Source organism: Nannobrachium achirus (assembly GCF_963921795.1).
Source record: "Nannobrachium achirus genome assembly, chromosome: 1".
NCBI classification, from domain to species: domain Eukaryota; kingdom Metazoa; phylum Chordata; class Actinopteri; order Myctophiformes; family Myctophidae; genus Nannobrachium; species Nannobrachium achirus.
Genome location: NC_137810.1, coordinates 68,230,701 through 68,253,123, shown reverse-complemented (window position 1 = coordinate 68,253,123; position 22,423 = coordinate 68,230,701). Strand labels below are relative to the sequence as shown.

Genomic DNA, 22,423 nt, shown 5'->3' with positions numbered 1-22,423 from the left:
TACTTTTTTCTTTAAATAATGGAATGCTATGATTTTCATGTTGCAATATTGTGACCTGCCGCGAGGCTTGTGGTTACCGGGGTAGTATACACCGGCTGAGAGGGTCGGAAACACTCGGCTGGCGCCTCGTGTTTCCCAACGCCTCTCAGCCGGTGTATACTACCCCGGTAACCACTCGCCTCTTGTGGCTTATTGCTTTAGTATAACGCGCTGATTTTAATATTTTCCCACCTGAACTAACGTAGAGTATATATCTGCTGCTGCTCACACACCTAGGTCCTCATTTATCAATGAAGTGTAAAAAAACAGCATATTTTGTTTCCATAAATATTGGTGTAGTCAACGTTGAACCTATATCATTGTATCGCTGTATGTTTAGAGACCTCACGGTCCACAACAAGATTTAATCAGCGTTAGGGCGGTACAGACACCCGAAAATGCTCTTGTATACCTTAGGTCTGAACCAGATCAGCAATTTTATCTGAATAACTGATAAAGCACTTGTTTAACTCATTTAGTGCCACCCCTTTCACCACTAGAGGGCGCCCAGTGGCCAGAGAAAATCCCATAGAGATATGCTGGTATATGCAGAAGCCCTGCAGCCATGACTTGCCTGAACACTTTCCTTTGTGCATGACTGCATGTACAGGAAGAGGATGAAGTTAGCTTGAAGTTAGCTATTGGCTACCAAGCATTTTAGAAGCCTTATTTTCGTCAACTTAGCCATGATTAAACCTTGCACACCTCATGCATGGGAAAAAAACAGAGAAGAATGAGCTCTGAAAAATCCAATGCAATCCAGAGTGGATTTGTGCAGTTTGTTCACAGCTTTCAAACAAAAGAATCCGATTGGAAATCCGTTCAGGCATTCTTGAGATAATCGCCCTTATGTTTTACATGTAATGTAAACAAAAATGGCTGCCCTGTATGTTAGATGGGGTTGTATGGGGGTGGAACATGCAAAATCGCGATTGAAATCATGTTCACCAGATTTGATGGGGTCCAAAAAAAAAAAAAAAAAATTCAAAAAAAATTTTTTCAAAAAAAAAAAAAATTTTTTTTTTTTTTTTTTTTTTTTTTTTTTATATCCCGAACTTGTTCGGGATAGGCACCCTGTGATACGATCATATATCCCGAACTAATTCGGGATAGGCACTCAATGAGTTAAATGGGTGAATACCTAACTTGTAACATTGCAAATAAGGGATTTTAGATTGTTTCCATATGGCTAGATTTTAATTGTTATCATTGTCACTTATAAAATAAAATCGGCGTGCATGTCCATGATGTATGCCTTTATAAAATATTATATTCACAAGGATTATTCATTAGTTTGTTAGATACATTTTGGAGTGGATACATGTGTCCACATTTTGACGTAAGAGCTGAGTACGACAACGTCAAAGTCACGATGCAATGATAAATGCAGACAATTGTGGAAATCTTGTTGATAACAATTGTTTGCACCATGTTGATAAATGAGGGCCCTTATGTCTATATCTATCGGTGCCTATACTGCACAAATATATATATACTATGTGTTAATAGGTAGATAAATAGTGTTTTCTCTCTCTCTCTCTCTCTCTCTCTCTCTCTCTCTCCCCCCCCATCTCTATCTCTCTCCCCCTCTCTCTCTCTCTCCCTTGCCCCCCTCTTCTTCTTATGTAAATAATAAAGATGGAACTTAATGCACAAAAACTGATTTCACCCACAGTTTTTGCTTTGTTGCTAAAAGCGACAAAGGCAATAACCAGATTCCAAAATTGTCCTGAAGCGACGTCATTATGAAGCGCTCGAAAATTCCGACAGACTTTTGGCCAGTCGGAGCTATAGGCTCACAGCACATTGGATGTGGCACTTGCGTTGCAACGATGAGGAAATCGCGTGCTCTCAGTGAGATTTTCCCCGTAGTTAATCCGTCTCCCTCCTTTCTGCTGGACTAGACCAGGGACGTGCAGAGAATCTTAGAGAGGCAGGGACTGAAATTTCTAAAAATATTGAAAATAGCAGAGGCTGCGACGTGTTGTGAGCTTGGAGGTCGGCTATTTTAAGTTCTTGATACCACACTGAACTAAGCATATAGTCAATACTGGAGATATGGCGTAACAGCATGGATTTCTACACAGAGAGGGCAATTCTTTTAACATAAGATGCTGCATTCAAGTTCAGGAAAGTTTGGACAAGGCAATTCTCTTGAATGCTGCCTTCAGGGTATGGCATGGAAAGAGGAGCATTTGCATTTCTTTCACCATAGTAAAAACTGCATTCATGGTCTGGAGAGGGCACTTTTGTTACAGACAGATGAAAGGGCAGGGGCTCAAGCCCCCTTTCATGTCTATGTGTGTCACGTGCCTGGATTAGACTGCTCGCACTCAAAACATACCATTAGACACTACACTACAGGATAATTGTTTAAGATTCGCCTTTCAACACACACACGCATGCACGTGGCATGCATGCACGCACACACAAACACATTAATGTTATCCTCCACTCGACACCATCGCCTCGCACAACGGAGGAAAGTGCTTCAATACGGAATTTGTTTCCCATGAGTTCACTTTGACACGTTTCATGTCTATCCATGCATGGATCTGTTCAACTCTGACTTTTATCCTCTCTCTACACTGTTAAACTAGTAGATCTAGTAGTCAACGCAATTATGAAGCGTTACAAATGAGGCGGCTCTCCCCTACGTTGGTGTAGCCCAATTTAATATTCTTTGTTATGCTAAAGAAAACGACAAGCAACAAAGCTTAATATTGAAATATTTCAATTCTAGTTTACACCAGTAAACCAGTTGATGTGACAATAAAGATCTGAAAATGGGCGAAATGCTCCTTTAAGCATCTCAGTTATTAACATGAAATGTTAAATATAGCTGCAAGCAGCGATAAAGTGGCCAAGGTAGAAAAAGTAGTTAAGCAAAAAAGCATCAAGGGAAAGCAAAGAAGAAATCAAAGAAAAATTAGAAGCAGTGTTCTTCCGAACAGGTCTCCGGCAGGTCAGGTGTTTTTTTTTTGGCCTAGTGGTGACTATAATAGGCCAAAGTCAAAAGGGTACCACGTGTTCTTTGGCCTTTCACGGCAATCGGACGCTGCATGCGGGATTTGAGGCATTTTGTTCCAAAAATGGGTTTTGCAAAAATTGACCCGCTGGTGGCGCTATAACAGGCCAATGTGAGAAGGGTGGCATCTGTTCCTTGGCCTAGTGGGAATGTGCGTGCAAAATCTCACACAAATAGCAGGCTGCGTTTGAGACATTTTGTTCAAAAAGGAGCAATCCTGCAAACCTTGGAATTCAATGTTAGCCAATTAGATAGAATATGATATTGGACAAATCCGTCATGATTACATCACTGTAGAGATACTGTGTGCCCATTTGTGTGATTATCGGATAAAATCTGAAGGAGTAATATCGAAGAATGCGTTTTCGGCCTTCTGGTGGCGCTATAAATGACAGAGACTCTGCCGATTTTACACTAATCGGCATAGTTATTGGTGAAAGCACAAATTGACCTCTACACAACATGTATGCAAAAGACTATATGCAACAGACATAAAATGTGTCCCAATCTCACTGAGATCCAGTCATTGCAATTTTTTTCATTTTCATTTTTTCATTTCATTTGAAAGCTGGGGATCATAGCTACAAAATGATATATTGGTTGTGGAGATTGACCCAACAGTTTTGAAGATATGGCTTATAGAATGATGCCATGCTAAAATACTACTTCTGAGATATTTACCTTTTAAATATAATTCTAACCTGCAATGACGTGACTCCGCCACATGGGGAAGTAGAGAGGCACAATTCAATTCAAAAAGCTTTATTGGCATGAGAACACAAACGTTTACATACACTCTAACTTAGAGAACTTGGCTATTTCTACTTTACTTTAGTAAATCCAATTTCCAATACTTTTACTTCTACTCCACTACATCTCGGTTCCAAATATTGTACTTTTACTCCACTACAATTTTTGAAAACTTTAGTTACTAATTACTTTGCAGATATAAATTATAATATTATAAAACATGCACGGACCACTTTAGCCCTATTTTATACCTTGGTAATTTGAAAATAGCAGAGCATGTGAGCATGTAGATCGGCTATTTTTTCCACCACTGGTTACTGTGTGTGAATTATTTCGTAACCTATCTTATCTTATCTTTGTAGCCAAATGCGGTAATATCGGAAATCCATTACTTAGCGATGCAAACCACAGTATTTATCCCGTTCATTCAATGCCACGTGTGTTCCAAATGAACAATTATTAACCACGTAATGTTGTTATACATCTAACATCTAACAATAGATAACTGTAGCTATGCTAATTGCTAATAGCTAACTAAGTGCTTCATGTTACATGAGTGTTTGTGTAACTTCAGTCAGAAGGATAATCTGACCTGATAATAAAACACAATCTACAGGCTTAACCGCCTCGCGTTGTGAGCTTGTAGAAGAGAGCAACAATAGAGTTGGGTCACGTTTTATTTGTTTATACGATGCCTGCGTTAGCCTGCAGCTAGCGCTAGCTAACGCTAGCTAGCGTTAGCCGTTAGCCACTCATAGCCAGTCAACCAGAATAGTCTACTCTAAAGTCAACTTTCCGACGGCGAGTGAACGATTGCATTCCATCCATTGTCCAAAAAAACAAACGCCCTGAACGTTAAAACTAGATAGTTTACGACGACACTGATCTATTCAATGCTAAGCTAACTCAGTGACAAAGGAAGCTTCCGCACCGGAGCTTCACGGAAGACAAACGCATACGTCACAGACGTCTCCAGGCAGGAACGGATCATTTTCACCAGCGTAGAAGAAGAAACAGCGGAAGAACGGCGGAAGAATAATAAATAAAATAATACACTAAATCATACATTACGTGGTTAATAATTGTTCATTTGGAACACACGTGGCATTAAATTAATGGGATAAATACTGTGGGTTGCATCGCTAAGTAATGGAGTCCCGATATTACCGCATTTGGCTACAAACGGCTAACAAAGGCATATTTTGTTAGCATTAGTTAGCATTTTAGCTAATATCAACTGGGAGGACTAACAGAATTATGTACCGATCTCTCACATTAATTAAAAAAAGTCTTATTTACATGCAGAGTTAAGCTCTGGCGTTTAAGTGAAATGTAGCCTGAAATTTATGAAATGCTTTAGTGGCTTTATCACATTTTAGTGAGAAAAAAAAAAAAGGTATTTTCAGTCCCTGTCTAAAGCTGTACTTGCCGAGATGACTGGCTGTCAATGAGATCGGGACACAAATAGTTCCAAAGAACTCCTCAAGGTTTTAACTCAATATCTTTATTTTCCAACTTTTTCATTAGTTGTCTTTGTTGAAGAGTTTGTCATCAGGTTGTAAACCTTCAAAACAGAGGGTTAACAACCTAGCCATTTTCAGGCATGTCTTTTAAATCACAATGTTGTCAAATAATTCAAGTAGTAAACGTCTTCAAATAAAGTTTTTAAACATTAAGTATTGTGAAGTCTGAACCCAAACCAGCACACGGAAACAGTTCTCAAGGTGAAAACGCAATAAGCGTTGTTTTATTCAATGGGGCGTTCCCCTAAAACATGAAATAAAGTTCTTCCCAAAACCGGGGCTTTTAACTCAAAATATGCTTCTTTCCAGAACTTAACAAACAGGGGTTACATTCGAAACATATGTTTCACAGTATGCCGTTGCTTCCATTAACACATGCCATTTCTCTTCCAAGACTCAGATGCAGCTCCTAATTTTCCTACAATGGGAACAGATAGAACCACCATTAGCAATGTGGCAAAATACAGAGCAAATGTGCGACAGAGGAGAACATAGTGGAGTTTTGCTTACTGCTCGATGGAAGAGTCCCTTCGAGAGCCAGCTACACAGTGAAGAAGAGCTCGGTGGTTAAGAGCAAAAACATTTGGATTGCCTGATTCGGAGAAGCTGTGTTGCGGCCAGGTGCTGACAAATCAAACTGATTGCAACAAGCAGCCATCTTAGCTGCTGCATTCTGGGAAATGTAGTTTTTCTGAAAACCAAACAAAGCCATCAGTTAGATTCAGTTCACATGCAAAAAACAGGGCCTGGATAAAAAAATAAGAAAAATCAACTAATCAGCCGATCTACAGGGTTAAAACAAAATAAAGTAAACAGATCTGCTGATTTGGAGGTTGTGATTTGCCATCCAATTTGTGTGATTTTAGGCCAAAATCTGTAGGAGCAGTGTTGAAAAATGTTTTGCAAGAATCGGCCTCATGGTGGCGCTGGAGGGCCATATGAGAAATCAGGCAGCCAAGGAGTGTGTGCAAAGTTTGGCATGGATAGGGGCAATGGTAGCGGAGATATGAATAGGGCAAAAGTATGATGTCACACGGACAGAGTAACAGCCGGTGGAGGTTTCGATAGTAACTGCGACCTAACAGTCGCAATAATACTCACATCTCTTTAGTTAAATGCTTACATTAAAGAAAGAGATGAGGCCACACCCCAAACAATAGTGGACACAGGCAATCATCCACAACTAAACACTCCTGACAATATAAAACACATTCTCACTGTAAACCATAGAACCAAAATAACACAGTAAAACGGTAAAAGAGACCATACAAAACACAAGCAAACAGTCTTACCGGTTAACAGAGCAGCACACATAGCCTCCTCAACTCAGAGTGTTTTGCTCAAACTGTTCAGATGGATTCAATCGGCCGACGCCCAACAAGCAACCATCTTAGCTGCTGCATTCTGGGACATGTAGTTTTTCTGAAAACCAAACATTAGATTCAGTTCACAAGCAAAAAAACGAAAACCAAAAAAATCAACTAATCAGCCGATCTACAAGCTTAAAACAAAATAAAGTCGACAAATCTGCTTATCTACAAGCAATAATTACATTCCCGAAATGAATCTTTTTATATTCCAATCCCAAAACCAGAAACAAACATTTCCGAGCCACATGTTCACTTACCAATTATCTTAGTCACGCAGCCTCGGTGTCAATATCAGAGTTGGTCAGGTGGATCTAAAAGCAATATAGTGTGGGTTAAATATAAATGGAGTAATGTTGTTAGAAATTGGAATAGTATTGAAATGAAATGTGTACAAACCTGCAGCAGCTCCATTGAGGTTACTGAACAAACTGAAGAAAGACTGGCTTTATACAGGGTGTGGTGATTACGAATGCTCGGCAGCTGTGACTCAGGGACCGTGGTCAAAACATTGCATGTGAAAAATAAGAATATATTCCATTTGAAAAATAAAATAAAATGACTGTAATTCCCGCTGAACCGTGGGTTACAAGTGCACAAGTGCACAGTGCACTAACCTACATTATTGCAAAGTGTGATTAAAATGTGACTTTGAATGTATGTTTTAGAGGCAGAAGAATAATTTGCCAGCAGCATCAACCATGCTTCCAAACACACTGAGCACGCACGCACGCACGCGCGCACGCACACACACGCGCACACGCGCACACACGCACACGCGCACACGCGCACACACACACACACACACACACACACACACACACACACACCTGTGCCTAACCATTCTGCATTAGAGGTGGGATTTATGGCTCTTTGAAGTGAGACAGTACCATCGATCTGGCTCACTAAAAAGAGCCGTTCAAAAGACTGGCTCATTTGGCTCCTTGTATATTTATATATTTTTAAGAAGAATTTGTTTAAACATGAATCCACAAGGTGGCACCACATTCCTCTGCTGACAGTTGAGATCACAATTTAGTATTTACCCTTTTCATAAAATGTGTGTGTAAATTAAGCTACCTTGACTTTTGTTATTCATAAAACACCAAAAAAAAACAAGCAGGCAACAATGAACTCGCTCCTCCACTTGTTCTCTCTCTCTCACTCACTCACTGTACTCAGTCAGTACTCAGTGGAGTAGCAAGGAGATGTTGAATTGGGGGGAGGGGGTCTCCCCCCCAAATGAACGGCTCTCTACTGCGCGAACCGGATCCCAACGTTCACTTCAAAGAGCCGTTCAAAAGATTTGATTGGTTCGCGAACGTCCCAGCTCTATTCTGCATCTAGCCTAAGGCCCAGATCATGGGAAAACCCTACTCACGTCAGGGTGGGGGGTCCCCAGTTCAAATATGATTCTTTTTGGTTTCAGTGATATTTGGACTTACCCTCTACAGTAGTTCATCATGAAAAATTTACTTTGCATGTATGTTTTAGAGGCAGAAGAATAATTTGCATAAAACTTGCAATGTTGATTGAATTATTAAAAAAGCATGTTTCAATGTTTAAAAAATCCGATCTGACAGATCTTTAGATATTGGTCCAAAATTCATGTAAAAAAAGTTCTGTGCACGTGACGCGAAGGTTCCGGAATAAAAGCGGGTACAGTGTACAGTTCTGTGTACACAGTGTACAGTGTACAGTTCTGGAAATAGCAAGAAATGTTGAGTAGGACGTAGTGTCTACGTCCTCTAAGAAATGTCATAATTATTAGTAAGAAGTAGAGAGAATTGCTGATCTACAAGATCACACCACGGCACAAAGTGATACGTTAAAGGCTTGTAGATTTGTTATTTTCACTAGTTTGGGACCCGGGCCAAACTAATCTCTCTTTTGGGTCTTGACCTGAAAAATATGAGCAATATTACCCAGTATTAAATAAAGTAGTTTTTTTACATGAATTCCAGCTAAATCAGTAAAATCGCCTAGCTCTTTCAGTGTTTAATGTGATATAGCAAAGCAGAAATGCAAACATTTACCATATATATCATATGAATTGTTTGGTATTGAGTCAAAGTCAATGTATCATGATGATTTGTTAAGTTAAAATTTATATTAGTGTTGTTTTTTTAAAACCAAATATCCCCCGGGTCAAAATGACCCGAACAGAACGAAGGTGTAGTGAATCTGAACAGAACTTAAGGGTTAAGTGTTTTACAAACTGCTCAAAATGGCGGAAAATCTAAGGGCGGAGCTTACTTAACAAAGACACAGATGTCTTCCGCTTGAGTCTTCAAACGAAACGAGGCATGACTTATGCCCCTTTAAAGTTTGAGTTTTCAAACGCTTCGTATAGCGCCCCCCTTTGGCCAATTAGCCTTATTCACGGCCCGCCCACCTACTTCCGTTTCTCAGTTTTCCCCGGGTGCTGACTTCAATTTAGAAGGGGAAACTATACTGGACTTAAAGCCAACAAATCATTATTTCTAACAGTAAAGTAAATTATAGTGCTTTGTGCCGTTTAGTATCTTGTGTTCTTGATCATGCTAGCCGTATTTTATACTTTACTATTCGGAAATTGCATTAAATTTGCGATTTCTGTGCTAACTCCATAGGCTATGGTAGGATTTACCCCTTCAAAATGTGACTTCAGCACCCGTGGGATGCTTAGTGGGCGGGCCGTGAATTAGGCTAATTGGAGTAAGATAGCTTTCAGTGATATTTGGACTAACCCTCTACATATTTGCCAAATGCCATGAACGTGTCACTTTGCATGTATGATTTAGAGGCAGAAGAATAATTTGCATAAAACTGCATTATACAGTGAATTATTAAAAAATAATGTTTCGCTTTAAAGAAAATCCGGCCGCTGTGCGATGACCGTATTGGTCCAAAGTTCATGTAAAAAAAAAGTTTCGCGCACGTTACGCGAAAATCCCAGGAGGAGATAGATTTTGACTGTTTTTCATATAATTCAAAATTGTGGGAGAAGTAAAGGTCAGAGGTCAAAAGTCAGAGCGTAAAAGTTGTTCGGCATGAGGAGACGCATAAGTGTATACAGTTACATTTTTCAAAGGCTTCCTACAGCGCCACCCTTTGGCCGATTGTTGCGAGCTTCGCGTTTTAGCCGTTTGGCATAGTCCTCTGCCATACTGCCGAGTTTCGTAAAAAGCGACTGCACGGTCTAGCCGCTAGAGAAAAAGTGGCGGAAGAATAATAATAATAAATATAGCTGCAAGCAGCGATAAAGTGGCCAAAGCCAAAAACACCTCAAATCATGAACAACAGCCTGCAATGTGCGTGAAATCTTGCAAGCACATTCCCAATAGGTCAAGGAACAGATACCACCCTTCTTACATTGGCCTGTTATAGCGCCACCAGCAGGTCAACTTTTGCACAACACATTTTTGGAACAAAATGGACCAATCTTTGACGTCAGTAACGTCAAAGAGAGCACTGCCTGCGATCTTGACATTTTGTACTTTCATAGCCAATGTTTTCTGGCTTGAAGCGAGCCCACAATTGTTTCGAAGGAACAATATTTTCTAGTTTGTGATTTGATATTCTTGAAATGGCGGGGTTTATCATAGCATCACTATCACTATTTATGTTTTTAAAGGGGGGACTTGGATTCAGAAATCAGGGAAAGGGGGTACTCATACTCAAGCCAAACAAGATTGAGAAACACTGCTGTAGACAGTATCATTCAATGTTATTTGAGTTCACGAGAAGAATCTCAACGGAAATAAGCTAAGCTGAGTTTCCTTTAAGTGAACTGTACTGTCATGACACTGTACCTTTTACAATGCAATACTTCTAATAAATACCTCACATATACTCTGTTTGTTGAATATTTACACGTCAGTTTAAATCAGTGGTTCCAAAACTTTTTCGTTCAAGATCCAAGCAAGAAATGTTATGTTTCCCCACAGCGGGACCCAAATTATTAAAAAAGCAGATCTACAAGCTCACAATGCAACGCGTTGTAATACGAAGCAACGCATTGTGAGCCTGTAGATCGGCTATTTGCAGTACATCTTAATTATTTGTATTATTATTTTCTTTCTAAAATGTATCCGATTATTTTACACAAGTTGTGACCCATACAAATTGGTACGTGACCCACAACTGGGTCCCGGACCACTGTTTGAGAAACATTGGTTTGAAAAAATGTGTCAGTGATTTAAAACACATCCTGGTTTGAAACTAGATTTGAATATTTTGGGACATCTGGTTCACAATTATACTTCAGATGCTTTATAGTAAAAATAAATAAATAAATAAATATTGCCTATTTCATAAACCATTCATAGTAGTGTTTGTTCATAGCATCATATATGTCCTGTTATTAACATCATAATGCATATTAATCACACACATGATTAGACTTAATGATCTTGACTCGAGGATTTAAAGTAACAAACTGCAAAGATTCAGTGATCATATTCAACATTTTATTTTATAAAAATAGAAAAAAAGGTTTCACAGCAAAGGGGAACAGATTGATAAATATAACAATATTTGGATAAAATAATTTCAGGTCTGATGAAGAGCTTAGGCTCAAAACCACAAGTAAACTCACTCTCTGGCAGCATAAAACATGCTGTGTAGAAAATTACATGTTCAGTCAGTCAGTCAGTCAGTCAGTCAGTCAGTCATGTACATTTCAGACATTTGAAAATAACTGATCTACAAGCTCACAATGTGTCTCGACGCAACACATTGTGATGCTTGTGAATCAGCTATTTTCAAGTCAGTGTTTTATCTTGACAGCAAATTATTATGTAGTGTTAGTCTTTTGAATAAAATTCCATTTAGTTTTAGTCATATTTTTTGGCATCTGATTTTATCTTAGTTTTAGTCTAGTTTTATTCGACTGAAATGTATTTTGGCAGGCTGTGATGTTATGCCTGATTTTATACTTGGTTGTGCGCTGCGTCGCATTGTGAGCTTGTAGATCGGCTATTTTCAGAGCGCAACCAAACATAAAATGACTAGTCTTTTAGAGCTACAGGATCTCTTCTCCGCTGGTCCCTACTATATTTTGTCTTACCCTCATAGCTCAGTGTTTGTTTAGCTTTTATTTAGTCAGTGAAAAAAGGTAGTCGATGGACATTTTGATGCCAATACCTTTACACTTTTACTCCAGCAAATTTGGAATTCCAGACTTTTACTTTTATCAGAGTATTTCTACGTTGCAGTATTGACTGTACTGTGGACATATAAAATATACATACATATATACATACATACATAAAATATTTTGCTGTCGCCTGGAAACCTTGGATGTCCAAAATGCTAATTGTGTTCAAACACACATCCATAACAACCATATTGGTTGATGTCAACTCATCAGAGACATTATCTGTCCTCACAAAGACACACTGAGGAGGAGTCCCAAAGAACCCTAAACCCAGGGTAGAGTGGTTCAGTGAATGTGGACTGAAAGGTGTAAAGGTGTTTCAGTGAGTCAGAGGACACCTTATAGAAGGACAGAGTTCCAGCAGCATGGTCTACATACACTGCTACTCTGTTGGAGTCAGAGGGATCAACAGGGAGGGGAGTGGTCCTACTATTGTGAGAGACAGTGTAATAGGCTACCCCACAGCGCAGACTCCAGGACAGATCATTGTCCCCAAGTCCATTAGGACCCTCTCCTCTCCTGCTGATTCCTCTGTAAGCCACTCCTATCTTAACATCTCCACTCGTCTCTACCTCCCAGTAACAGCGTCCAGTCAGACCCTCTGTACACAGAACCTGTTTACACTCATCATCAAATCTGTCCTGATGATCAGGGTATGACTGAAGCTCCTCCCCCTCTGGTAGAGTCACCTTCCTGTTGCTCTCAGACAGACAGAGTGTTCTGCTCGCTGTGTTTGGATCCAGTGTGAGACGATGGAAGTCTGATGAGAGAACAAGACAGGAAACATTAGAAATATATAGAGAGAGACATTGGTTTACAGTAACTGAGTACACAATAAGTTAATGTTGTGTAGTTAACACTAATAGTGCCTCTTAATCTGAAGGTTGCTTGGTGCCTCGGTGCCACGCCGTTTCCTCCATAGGCCGCCGCTATTATTTTGAAGGGCTGGATGGGGGTTGTTTTTGTGTTTTTGGATTATCACTTGACGGCAACGATTACGTCATCTAGTCACATGACAGTGTGGGTCCAGAAGGGAAACATGGCTGCGCGCATCCCGTGTCTAGAGTGTGCAGAGTGGAGACCCCTTTTTGTATACAAATGTCTTTTATGAGTTATTGAAGTTTCTTTATGGGCCTCTCAATGGATTTACTATGGAGGAGCTTCACTTCGCGTGCACGCCCGACGTGCGTTGTAAACAAATCGCGGACATTACCGATGCGGGCGGGACCGGAGCGACGTACAGTAAGTAATGATAATGAACTTTATTTGTATAGCACCTTTCATACATACAATGTAGCCCAAAGTGCTTTACATACAAGTAAAATACAATAAAATAAAATAAAAACAGAAACAGTGGTGTTAAAAAAATTGAAAGAAGTCATTGAGGGCAAAAGGAATAACAATAAGAAATAATAAAAGATCATAGGAAGTAAACACAACAAAGAAAAAACTGATTTAAGTAAAAGCCATATTAAAAAAATAGGTTTTCAGCTTAGTTTTAAAAACACTGAGAGAGCTTGCCCTTTTAAGCTCCAGAGGTAATGTGTTCCATAACTGAGGGCCATAAACCCAAAAAGCGGCCATACCAATGGCTTTATGAGGACCTTTAGGGACCTCTAGTAGAAGAGCAGTGGAGGACCTAAGCGTTCTTGGTGGAACATAAAACTCAATAGAATCACTAATATAGGAGGGTGCCAAGTTATTTAGTGCTTTAAAAATAAATAAAAGAGCTTTAAAATCAATTCTAAAAGATACAGGTAACCAATGTAATGTAGACAGGACTGGACTAATGTGATCCCTTCTTCTTGTGTGGGTTAAAATTCTAGCTGCTGCATTTTGGATTACCTGAAGTTTTCTTATAGATTTTTTGGTTAATCCTGTAAAAAGTGAATTGCAGTAGTCCAGCCGGCTTGTTATAAAAGCATGAATAAGTACTTCTGCATCATTTTGATTTAAAAATGGTCTTACTTTGGCCATGTTCCTTAGATGAAGGAAGGCTGTTCTCGTGACTTTGTTAAAATGAGAATTAAAATTTAGGTCAGAATCTAAAATCACGCCCAGGTCTGTGACTTCTTTTTTGACGTGTCCAGCCAGAGGTCCAAGCATGGACTGTATTCGTTCTCTCTCAGCCTCAGGACCAGTGAGGAGAATCTCAGTTTTCCCATCATTTAGTTTTAAAAAGTTATGGGCCATCCAGAGGTGGATGTCATTTAGGCAGGAAATTAGCATACTGAGGGCATTGGGGTCGTCTGGTGAGATGGATATATGGAGTTGCGTATCATCTGCATAGCAGTGATAGTTGATTTTATGGCTTCTGATAATGTGGCCAAGTGGCAGCATGTATAATGAGAAAAGGATGGGTCCTAGAATACTTCCTTGGGGAATCCCATACTGACTCTCAACTGGATCTGATTTAAGATCACCGAGAGAAACAGAGAACTGTCGTTGAGACAAGTACGATTTAAACCAGTTCAGGACCTTACCTGAGAGACCTACCCATTTCTCTAATCTGTTTATTAAAACGCAGTGATCAATTGTGTCAAAAGCGGCACTTAAATCTAAGAGGATGAGAACAGACACTTGATTTTTATTACTTGCCATTCTAAGGTCGCTGACTACTTTGAGTAGCGCTGTCTCAGTACTGTGCTGGGATCGGAAACCAGATTGAAACTTGTCGAGGATATTATTATTTTGAAGATGATTGAGGAGTTGATTAAAGACTATTTTCTCAAGAACTTTACTGAGAAAGGGGAGATTGGATATGGGTCTGTAATTGTTAAGATCAGTGCTGTCCAAATTGGGCTTCTTCAGCAGGGGTTTTACCAAAGCCATTTTAAAAAGTTTGGGAAAAATACCTGATTGGGTGGAAAGGTTTATTATGTTAGTTGTCTCTAGGGAGAGACAGTGGGAGGTAGCTTTGAAAAGCTTGGTTGGGATGGGGTCTAGGGCACAGGTACATGACTTCATTTTTCCTATCAGAGTGCTGACATAGTCAACACTGACAGGCTCAAATGAAGTCATAGAGGAGGCTGGCCCTTGACCAGGGAAATCCCAGTGGGTGGCTAAGGGGGGATTTAAAATTACATTTTGAGTAGGGTTCATTATTTCATTTCTGATATTGATGATCTTGTCTCTAAAAAAGAAAGCAAGATCATTGCATTTCAAGGCAAGTGCTTGATCATTTACTAGTGTAGCTGGCATAGGATTTAAAAGACTGTTGATAGTGGAAAATAAGACTTTATGATTATTTTGGTTTTCATTTATTATAGTAGAGAAATGGGTTTGCCTAGCCTTTCTGACAGCAATGTTATATTTATGTAAGTGTTCTTTAAAATTTCCAAGGTTAACATCTAGTTTATTTTTTCTCCATTGCCGCTCTGCTTTGCGGCAATTTCTTTTAAGCTGACAGATGGCGTCATTATTCCATGGGGTTTTGTGGGTTTTATACCTTTTCTTAATTTGTAGAGGAGCCACGGTATCCAAGGAGGATCTCAGTTTGTCATTAAAATAATCTACAAGATTATCAACTGAGGTCATGTTTGAGGGAGTAGGAGTACTCATTAAATTAGAAAATTTAGCTATGGCTGCATCATCAATATTTCGCTTTTTAAAAACAGTAACAGTAATAATATCTTTACTGTATATACAGTAAGATTGACAGTCCTCACCGTCAACGGCGCCATGGTATTAACCCTTTCAATGACGGTGAGCGTCGTCAACAGCAGCAGAACAGTTAAGGTACTAATACCTGAGTATTTGTATTACTGGATACTTGTGACTTTCACTACATTTCAAAGACGCATAATTGTACTTTTAACTCCACTACATTTGTAGGAAGAGAAAACATTTATTTATTATGAATTATTATGCCCTATGTTTTTTAGTAAAAATTGCTTGTAGATCGGCTATTTTGATTATGATTGATAGGCTATTAGTGTTGATTTTGTCAGCTAAAACTATGACGAAAAATGTTTGTCGACTTTTTTCACTGTGGAAAACTAAATAAAAACTAAAACACACATTTAAGATAATATGACTAAAAACTAAGACTAAATTTACTGACAATTTTGTAAAAATGAATAAAAGTAGACTAAAATGTTAGGGAGGGACTAGTGGAGACGAGATCCAGTAGAACTAAAGACAAGTAATTTTATGTTTGGTTCTGCTCGGTAACCTGACTGCGCCAGATGGTGGCAGCAGTGCGTATGCCTGCATAACGCTCTGCCTTTACCATCTGAGATTCCTCGGGGAGAGTTGATAACACTCGTAAAGTCCCGGGCCGGACGAATCAGCGGCAGCTACGGGCGGGGCTCTGAGCGGCTCTGAGCCAATAGAGTCTGACTGCAGACCACGTGGAAATCCAGGAGGAGGATTCTGGGTCTAACGTCATGCAGACAGGCCAATAGGAGTGGTTGGAGTTGACACTCCCAGACTGTGATAGACAGGCGGCCCCATCCAATCACCTGCTAAAGAATTTGAAAAAATGGCCCGCCCCTTACATCAGGTCTGCCCGAGCGATCCCAGATGTAAGGCAGAGCGTTATGCAGGCATACGCACTGCTGCCACCATCTGGCGCAGTCAGGTTATCTGCTCGGGTGTTGCGCTCTGAAAATAGCAGATCTACCAGTAAGACTCCCTAATGGGGAGATAAGTGACCGTCAGGTCGCATACACAAACTTTAGAAGGCAATGGTAGCCAATCAGGAGGGAATATGGGAAATGGGACAGATCCATGTTGATGACATGACTTTAGAGATACTGTGCACCGCTTTGCGTGATTTTAGGCCAAAATCTGTAGGAGCAGTTTCCAAAAATGTGCTTTGCAAAAATCGGCCTGATGTTGGCGCCATATGAGAAATCAGGGCTGGAGGTTGTGGTTTGCCATCCAAGCAGTGTGTGTGCAGTGTTTGGCATGGATAGGGGCAACGGTGGAAGAGATAAGAATAGAGCCAAAAGTGTGACGTGACTTGTGACGTGACAGACGGACGGACAGACAGCTGTTGGAGCTTTTCATAGTAACTTGCGACCTGACGGTCGTAATTAAGTAAACGTAGTAATACCACAGTAAAAAATAAAAAGCCGGTATTCAGAATTTTACTTGAGTAAAAGTACAAAAGTAATGGAATCAAAATATACTCAACAAAGTTTAAATATAGTGTAGCCTACCAACAAAGTAAGAACACTAATGTTTTTCATTTTTCTTTCACAAACAGAATATCTACAAGCTCACAACGCACTGAGATGCAGCGCGTTGTGAGCTTGCAAATATGATATTTGTTTGAAAAGCCAAATTATAGGCTTTAAGTGGTTCTGTGTGTATTTTATTACCGGTAATAATTTAAATCTGAAAAGTAACTATCAACTAACCCTGTCAAATAATTGTAGTGGAGTAAAAAGTACAATACTTGCCTCAGAAAGTATGGAGTATAAGTATAGGCTACAAAGTATTGAAGAAATGAAACAACCAGGTAAAGTACAAGTACCTCAATAATACCTGAGGACTGTGAGGAGGCTCTGTCTTAATAAACATTTGTTTTGTGCATAAAAGCTGGTCTGATCCTCTAAACCAGGGGTCCTCAAATACAAATCGTGAAGGTCCACAAATATTTTTTTGAAACAGGTCCGGGTCCGGGGAAAAAAAAACAATTAATATATATATAAATATATATATTTTAAATATATTTATTTAAAATATATATATATATTTTTTTATTATGTCGGTCATTCTTAAATAGTAGGCTAAGATACAAAAAAGTACCAACCAGGGGTTGACACTATGGTCTCAGAGGCACTTGTCCGTCTGGAAAGTACAGGTCATGTTCTACTTGCCCTCATGTCATGGCCACTTGCCCTCATTATTGTTCATCTTAATTAGGGATCCCTTTCTTATTTTTTTACAATGGCTGATATGTTTATTTTTTTATTAGTTTGTTGATGCAGTAATGGTCTTTTCCCGTTTCTTTCTTTATTAAAAGGGTCCTTAAATTATGACTTCACTGTCATCTGGGCTGGGGACTCCTCCAAAATCATTTGGGGGCCTTACTTGATTGAAGAGAAACAACCCATTTAAGCAGGGAGAACAGAATGTTGTGGAGCAGAGATATTTTGCGCAGAGAGCAGAGATATTTTGCGCTAGTGCTCTGGTTTCTTTTAACAAACTGGGATAATTTTCGAATAATTTATGCTTGTGTCGCAACGTGAATATCGATAAGAAAACAAGGTGTCGCGCGTCAGAGACAGGGGAGCACACACTGAACGTGGACGGCTGCGCAGCGTCTCGTCGCGGTATCGACGCACGTTAAGTGCCGCACGGTAACCCCAACTGGATGCGGCGCGCTGCCACACAGCCCCCGGTGGGGAGAACCATGGGAGAACAACATTCATGCAGAAAGAGAGGCAGCCGTCACGGGCCGTCGGGCACTCTGGAGATAAGATTACAATCCTGCAAACGTATTCACGTTGATGATGTTTGCGTGAATGAAACCCCACTGATTTATAACTAGTTGCATTGTTGGTGGCTGAAGCTACTGTTGTTGCTGCTGCTCTGAAAACTTCCGCGGGTCTGTGGCAACAGCCTATCAGCGCACCCTTGTCATAGAGATGACAGCCCATAATACTATGTTGCCCGGCATCAGCCAATCAGCGCGTCGTTGTCTCTCTCTCTCTCTCTCTCTCTCTCTCTCTCACACCAGCGCATGCAATGAAAGTGAATGAATAAGTGGAAACAAAGCGTGGGGATATTTTTCCACTTTTTTTTTTTTTTACTATAATTCGTCCTGGGTCCGGTCCGCGAGGCACCGCGGTCCGGACATGGACCGCGGTCCGCCTATTGAGGACCCCTGCTCTAAACTGTATGTTTTTAGGTCAAGGTTCATAATAGCATGTTTGTGTTCAGTGCCACTTGCATAATACTGTACCAATTGAGCATAAGATGGTGCTGTTATCACTTTATTAAGGAATATGAGCTTGTTCAAAATAGGGCCTAAAAGTCTCCATTTCCAGGCTTATTTGCAGCTTGTTCCAGTCATGGTCTGTAGCCAACTGAAAGGAGGAGTGACCCAGAGACAGTGGCCCTCATTTATAAATGGAGTGTAAAAAACAGTGTATTTTTTTCTCCAAAATTTTGCGAGGCCAAGTTCAAGTGGCATTTATGAACACGTCCTAAACAGACACACCTGGCGTACATTTGATCTCAGCCTTGATAAATGTGCAGGCTGAAATTTAAATAACACGCCCTTAAATATTCTTGAAATGCCCGACTTTACGGCCAGAACAAGCGGAATACGTCCTAACAAATAAAAGAAGGCTAATAAACTTCCCTTCACGTCCGCGTCCCCCACACACACACACACACACACACACACACACACACACACACACACACACACACACACACACACACACACACACACACACACACACACACACACACACACGCAACTAGGCTTGGAAAAGCAGCATTTTGGTTTACACAGCAGTCTTTGACAGTGGGAATGTGGGATTAACCAACGGTACAATCTTTGACAAGGAGGCTATAGCACTGCAGCCGACATGAATGACACAAGTCACTGCCATGAATACTCTGGGATATTCATTTAAACCATACCCATGCGCGTTCATTTGGTTACAAGCAATCATAATTCCCCATGGCCATGATCTCACAGGCTCGCCACATTAATGACAGATATGCTGGAAACTAAAGGTCATCTGAATGCAGTGGTTGCAGAATGAATGAGGCTCTAAGCATTGATGGATGAAGGCTGGCTGGTGTTGAGTGATCTCCAGGTGGCATAAATAAATCCACGGCGCCCACGGGGAAGATGGTGCGCTGTGGGCACAGGTGGAGCGTCGGGTTTCATCATTAACTCCAGCATAGTGTACAGTAGCTACTGTATACATTGAGAGACCCCACGGTTATGTTTGGATATTAATTTTAACCCAATATCGGCGACGAGCGCAATGCGCTGAGTTCTTAAACTATAGCAATCATGTACCGGTATATACAATTCCCGCACGGGTTGGCTATCTCCCCGGTGGGCCGTGGACCCCCAAATAAATCATCCACAGCGTGCGCTGGGCTGGGCACAGCCAGGTTTGGACCTCCGGCTTTTATCCTTAATAAAGGACTCACGTCACTGTTTAAATTGGAGGCTCACGGTCCACGAAAATGCTCTTGCGAGCGTTCGTATCTGTGCTTGTTCTGAGCCAGAACTGCAATAGACTGTTAGTGTTAAAGCACTTAATGTAGATTGCTTCCATATCACTAGATTTAAATTGCTTGTCATTGTAACTTGGACATAAAATCAGCATGCATGTCCATGACGTAGCCGGCTATATGCTTTTATAAAATGTTATATTTTCACAGGATTATTTATTAGTGTGTTAGATATACATTTTCGAGTGGATACATGTGTCCATTGCCTGTCAGATAGTTAGACAATGCTGCCCCGCATGTCTACAATGGAATAAGAGGTGTAAGATGAATCCTACACCACCTCTGAACTTGACGTGAGATTTGATCCTACCCTACGCCAACGTCGAAGTCACATTGAAATGATAAATGACGAGACTTGCCTAAATTTCGGTGTACGCCAAAATTGTGATCTGCACCACGTTGATAAATGAGGGCCAGTGTGTTTGGGGGACATTAAGCAGAATGTGTGGCAGAAGGAGGGTTGAACATTACAGAAGGTGTGTCAGGTAGAGGGAGTGTTTTGTAAACAAGCATCAGCTGGTGTGAAGGACCAGGCCAAGAAGAGCAGAGAAACCTCCTGCATTCACTGGAAGCTCTACTGAAGAGCTTTCAGGACAGCATCCAGGGAGGGAGGGGCCAACAGAGGATAAGACACTGTGTACAAATACAGACAGACAGACAGACAGACAGACAGACAGACAGACAGACAGACAGACAGACAGACATACAGATACTCACATCTTTTAAGGAGTTCAGGATTAGTCCAGAATTCTCCTCCATTTTTCACTCTGTAGGAAGTAGAACAACAATGCATCAATGTCTGACTGTCTAACACAACCTCTCCACTACCTGACACTACAGTCTTTCTGCTACTAGTGAAATGACGGGAATTTGCAAAAATTGTGGGAACTTGCAAAAGAAAAATATGTGTTTTGATTAAAAAAAGGTGATTGAAAAGGTGACTCACCCTTTTCTTACTAGGCTACTATAACTTTATGAACGTGGCAAAGCTCAGTTTACAAGGAGTGCAATGAATGTTGCATCAAGTAGGATTCATTTAAATTGTCATTATTTGAATTTTAACAGAGCAGATAATATAGACATTATGTTTAATTCAGCAAGGGAAGAGATTATATCTTCTGCGCACGCACGCACGCACGCACGCACGCACACGCACACACACACACACACACACACACACACACACACACACACACACACACACACACACACAGGAGCACTGTTTTTTCACAGCACAGTTGTGTGTTCTGTGAGAACGACGGTTGAGGATGACTTTATAAACTTTATGTGTAAAAATGCAGTGGTGGAAAAAGTACTCACATTTTCTACTTCAGTAAAAGTATCAATGCATTGTAGAAGTACTCTGTTACAAGTAGCAGTCCAGAATTCAAAATGTACTTGAGTAAAAGTACAAAAGTATTGGCATCAAAATCTACTTAAAATACTAAAAGTAAAAGTCCAAAATGTTTGAAAATAGCAGATCTACAAGCTCACAACGTGTCACGATGTGACGCGTTGTGAGCTTGTAGATCTGCTATTTTCAAATAGCCTCTGTATAAAATAGGGCTAAAGTGGTTTATGTATGTTTTAACATATTATAATTTAGATCAGCAAAGTAACGAGTAACTATAGTTTTAGTATTGGAATTTGGAAATACAAATACCTCAAAACTATAAATAAGTACAGTACTTAAGTAAAAGTACTTAAAATACAGGGTACGGTAAAATGCAGGGTTAATGAAATCATGCAAGCCCAGCTTATTTACGTATTTTGCCTGGATATTTTACTGCAACAGATTATACACATAAACATGAATCTTCAGCAGGTGTATGACTGTATAAATGGGGTGGGAGGAGGGGATTGTTGGGGCAGACTAGCACAATAGACGTTATGCCATTGGAACATGAAACAAGGGAATCACTGCACTAACCAACATGGACACAGTCCAAGTCTACTCACTGCAGAGACTCCAGTCCAGAGAAGTTCTTCAGTCCAGACACCGGCAAGACGTTGAAGTTCAAGTCTAATTCTCTCAAATGAGAAGGATTAGATCTGAGAGCTGAGGCCAGAACTTCACAGCTTCTCTCTGACAACCAGCAGTTCATCAGTCTAAGTGACAAATAAAACACACAATGTTTGATTGTCTGCTAAAAAATACATTATTCTGAGAACCTGCTTACTGTTACAACCACCTATTAAAGGAGTCATCCAGACCAAAACACATTATGTGACCACTCACAGAGTTATCAGACACAACTTGGCAGTAAGGGATTTCTACAATAGAACAAAATGCATTCGATTTAATTTTTTTGTCTTTTTCGTTTCTAGGCATAATAAAACAGTTTGGATGTTGATGATTTTA

The 22,423-nt window shown here is 40.2% G+C and overlaps 1 protein-coding gene across 1 annotated transcript in view; it reads right to left on the bottom strand.

The window, feature by feature from the left end:
* Positions 1-12,065: 12,065 nt before the first annotated feature.
* LOC308289563 (protein NLRC3-like) overlaps positions 12,066-22,423 on the bottom strand; it is a gene marked incomplete at both ends in the record, with an annotated part of 52,423 nt that continues 42,065 nt past the window's right edge. Inside the window, one exon of the mRNA XM_080731291.1 lies at positions 12,066-12,590. Coding sequence (XP_080587417.1) covers positions 12,066-12,590 — 525 coding nt within the window. The remainder of the gene's footprint in view (positions 12,591-22,423) is intronic.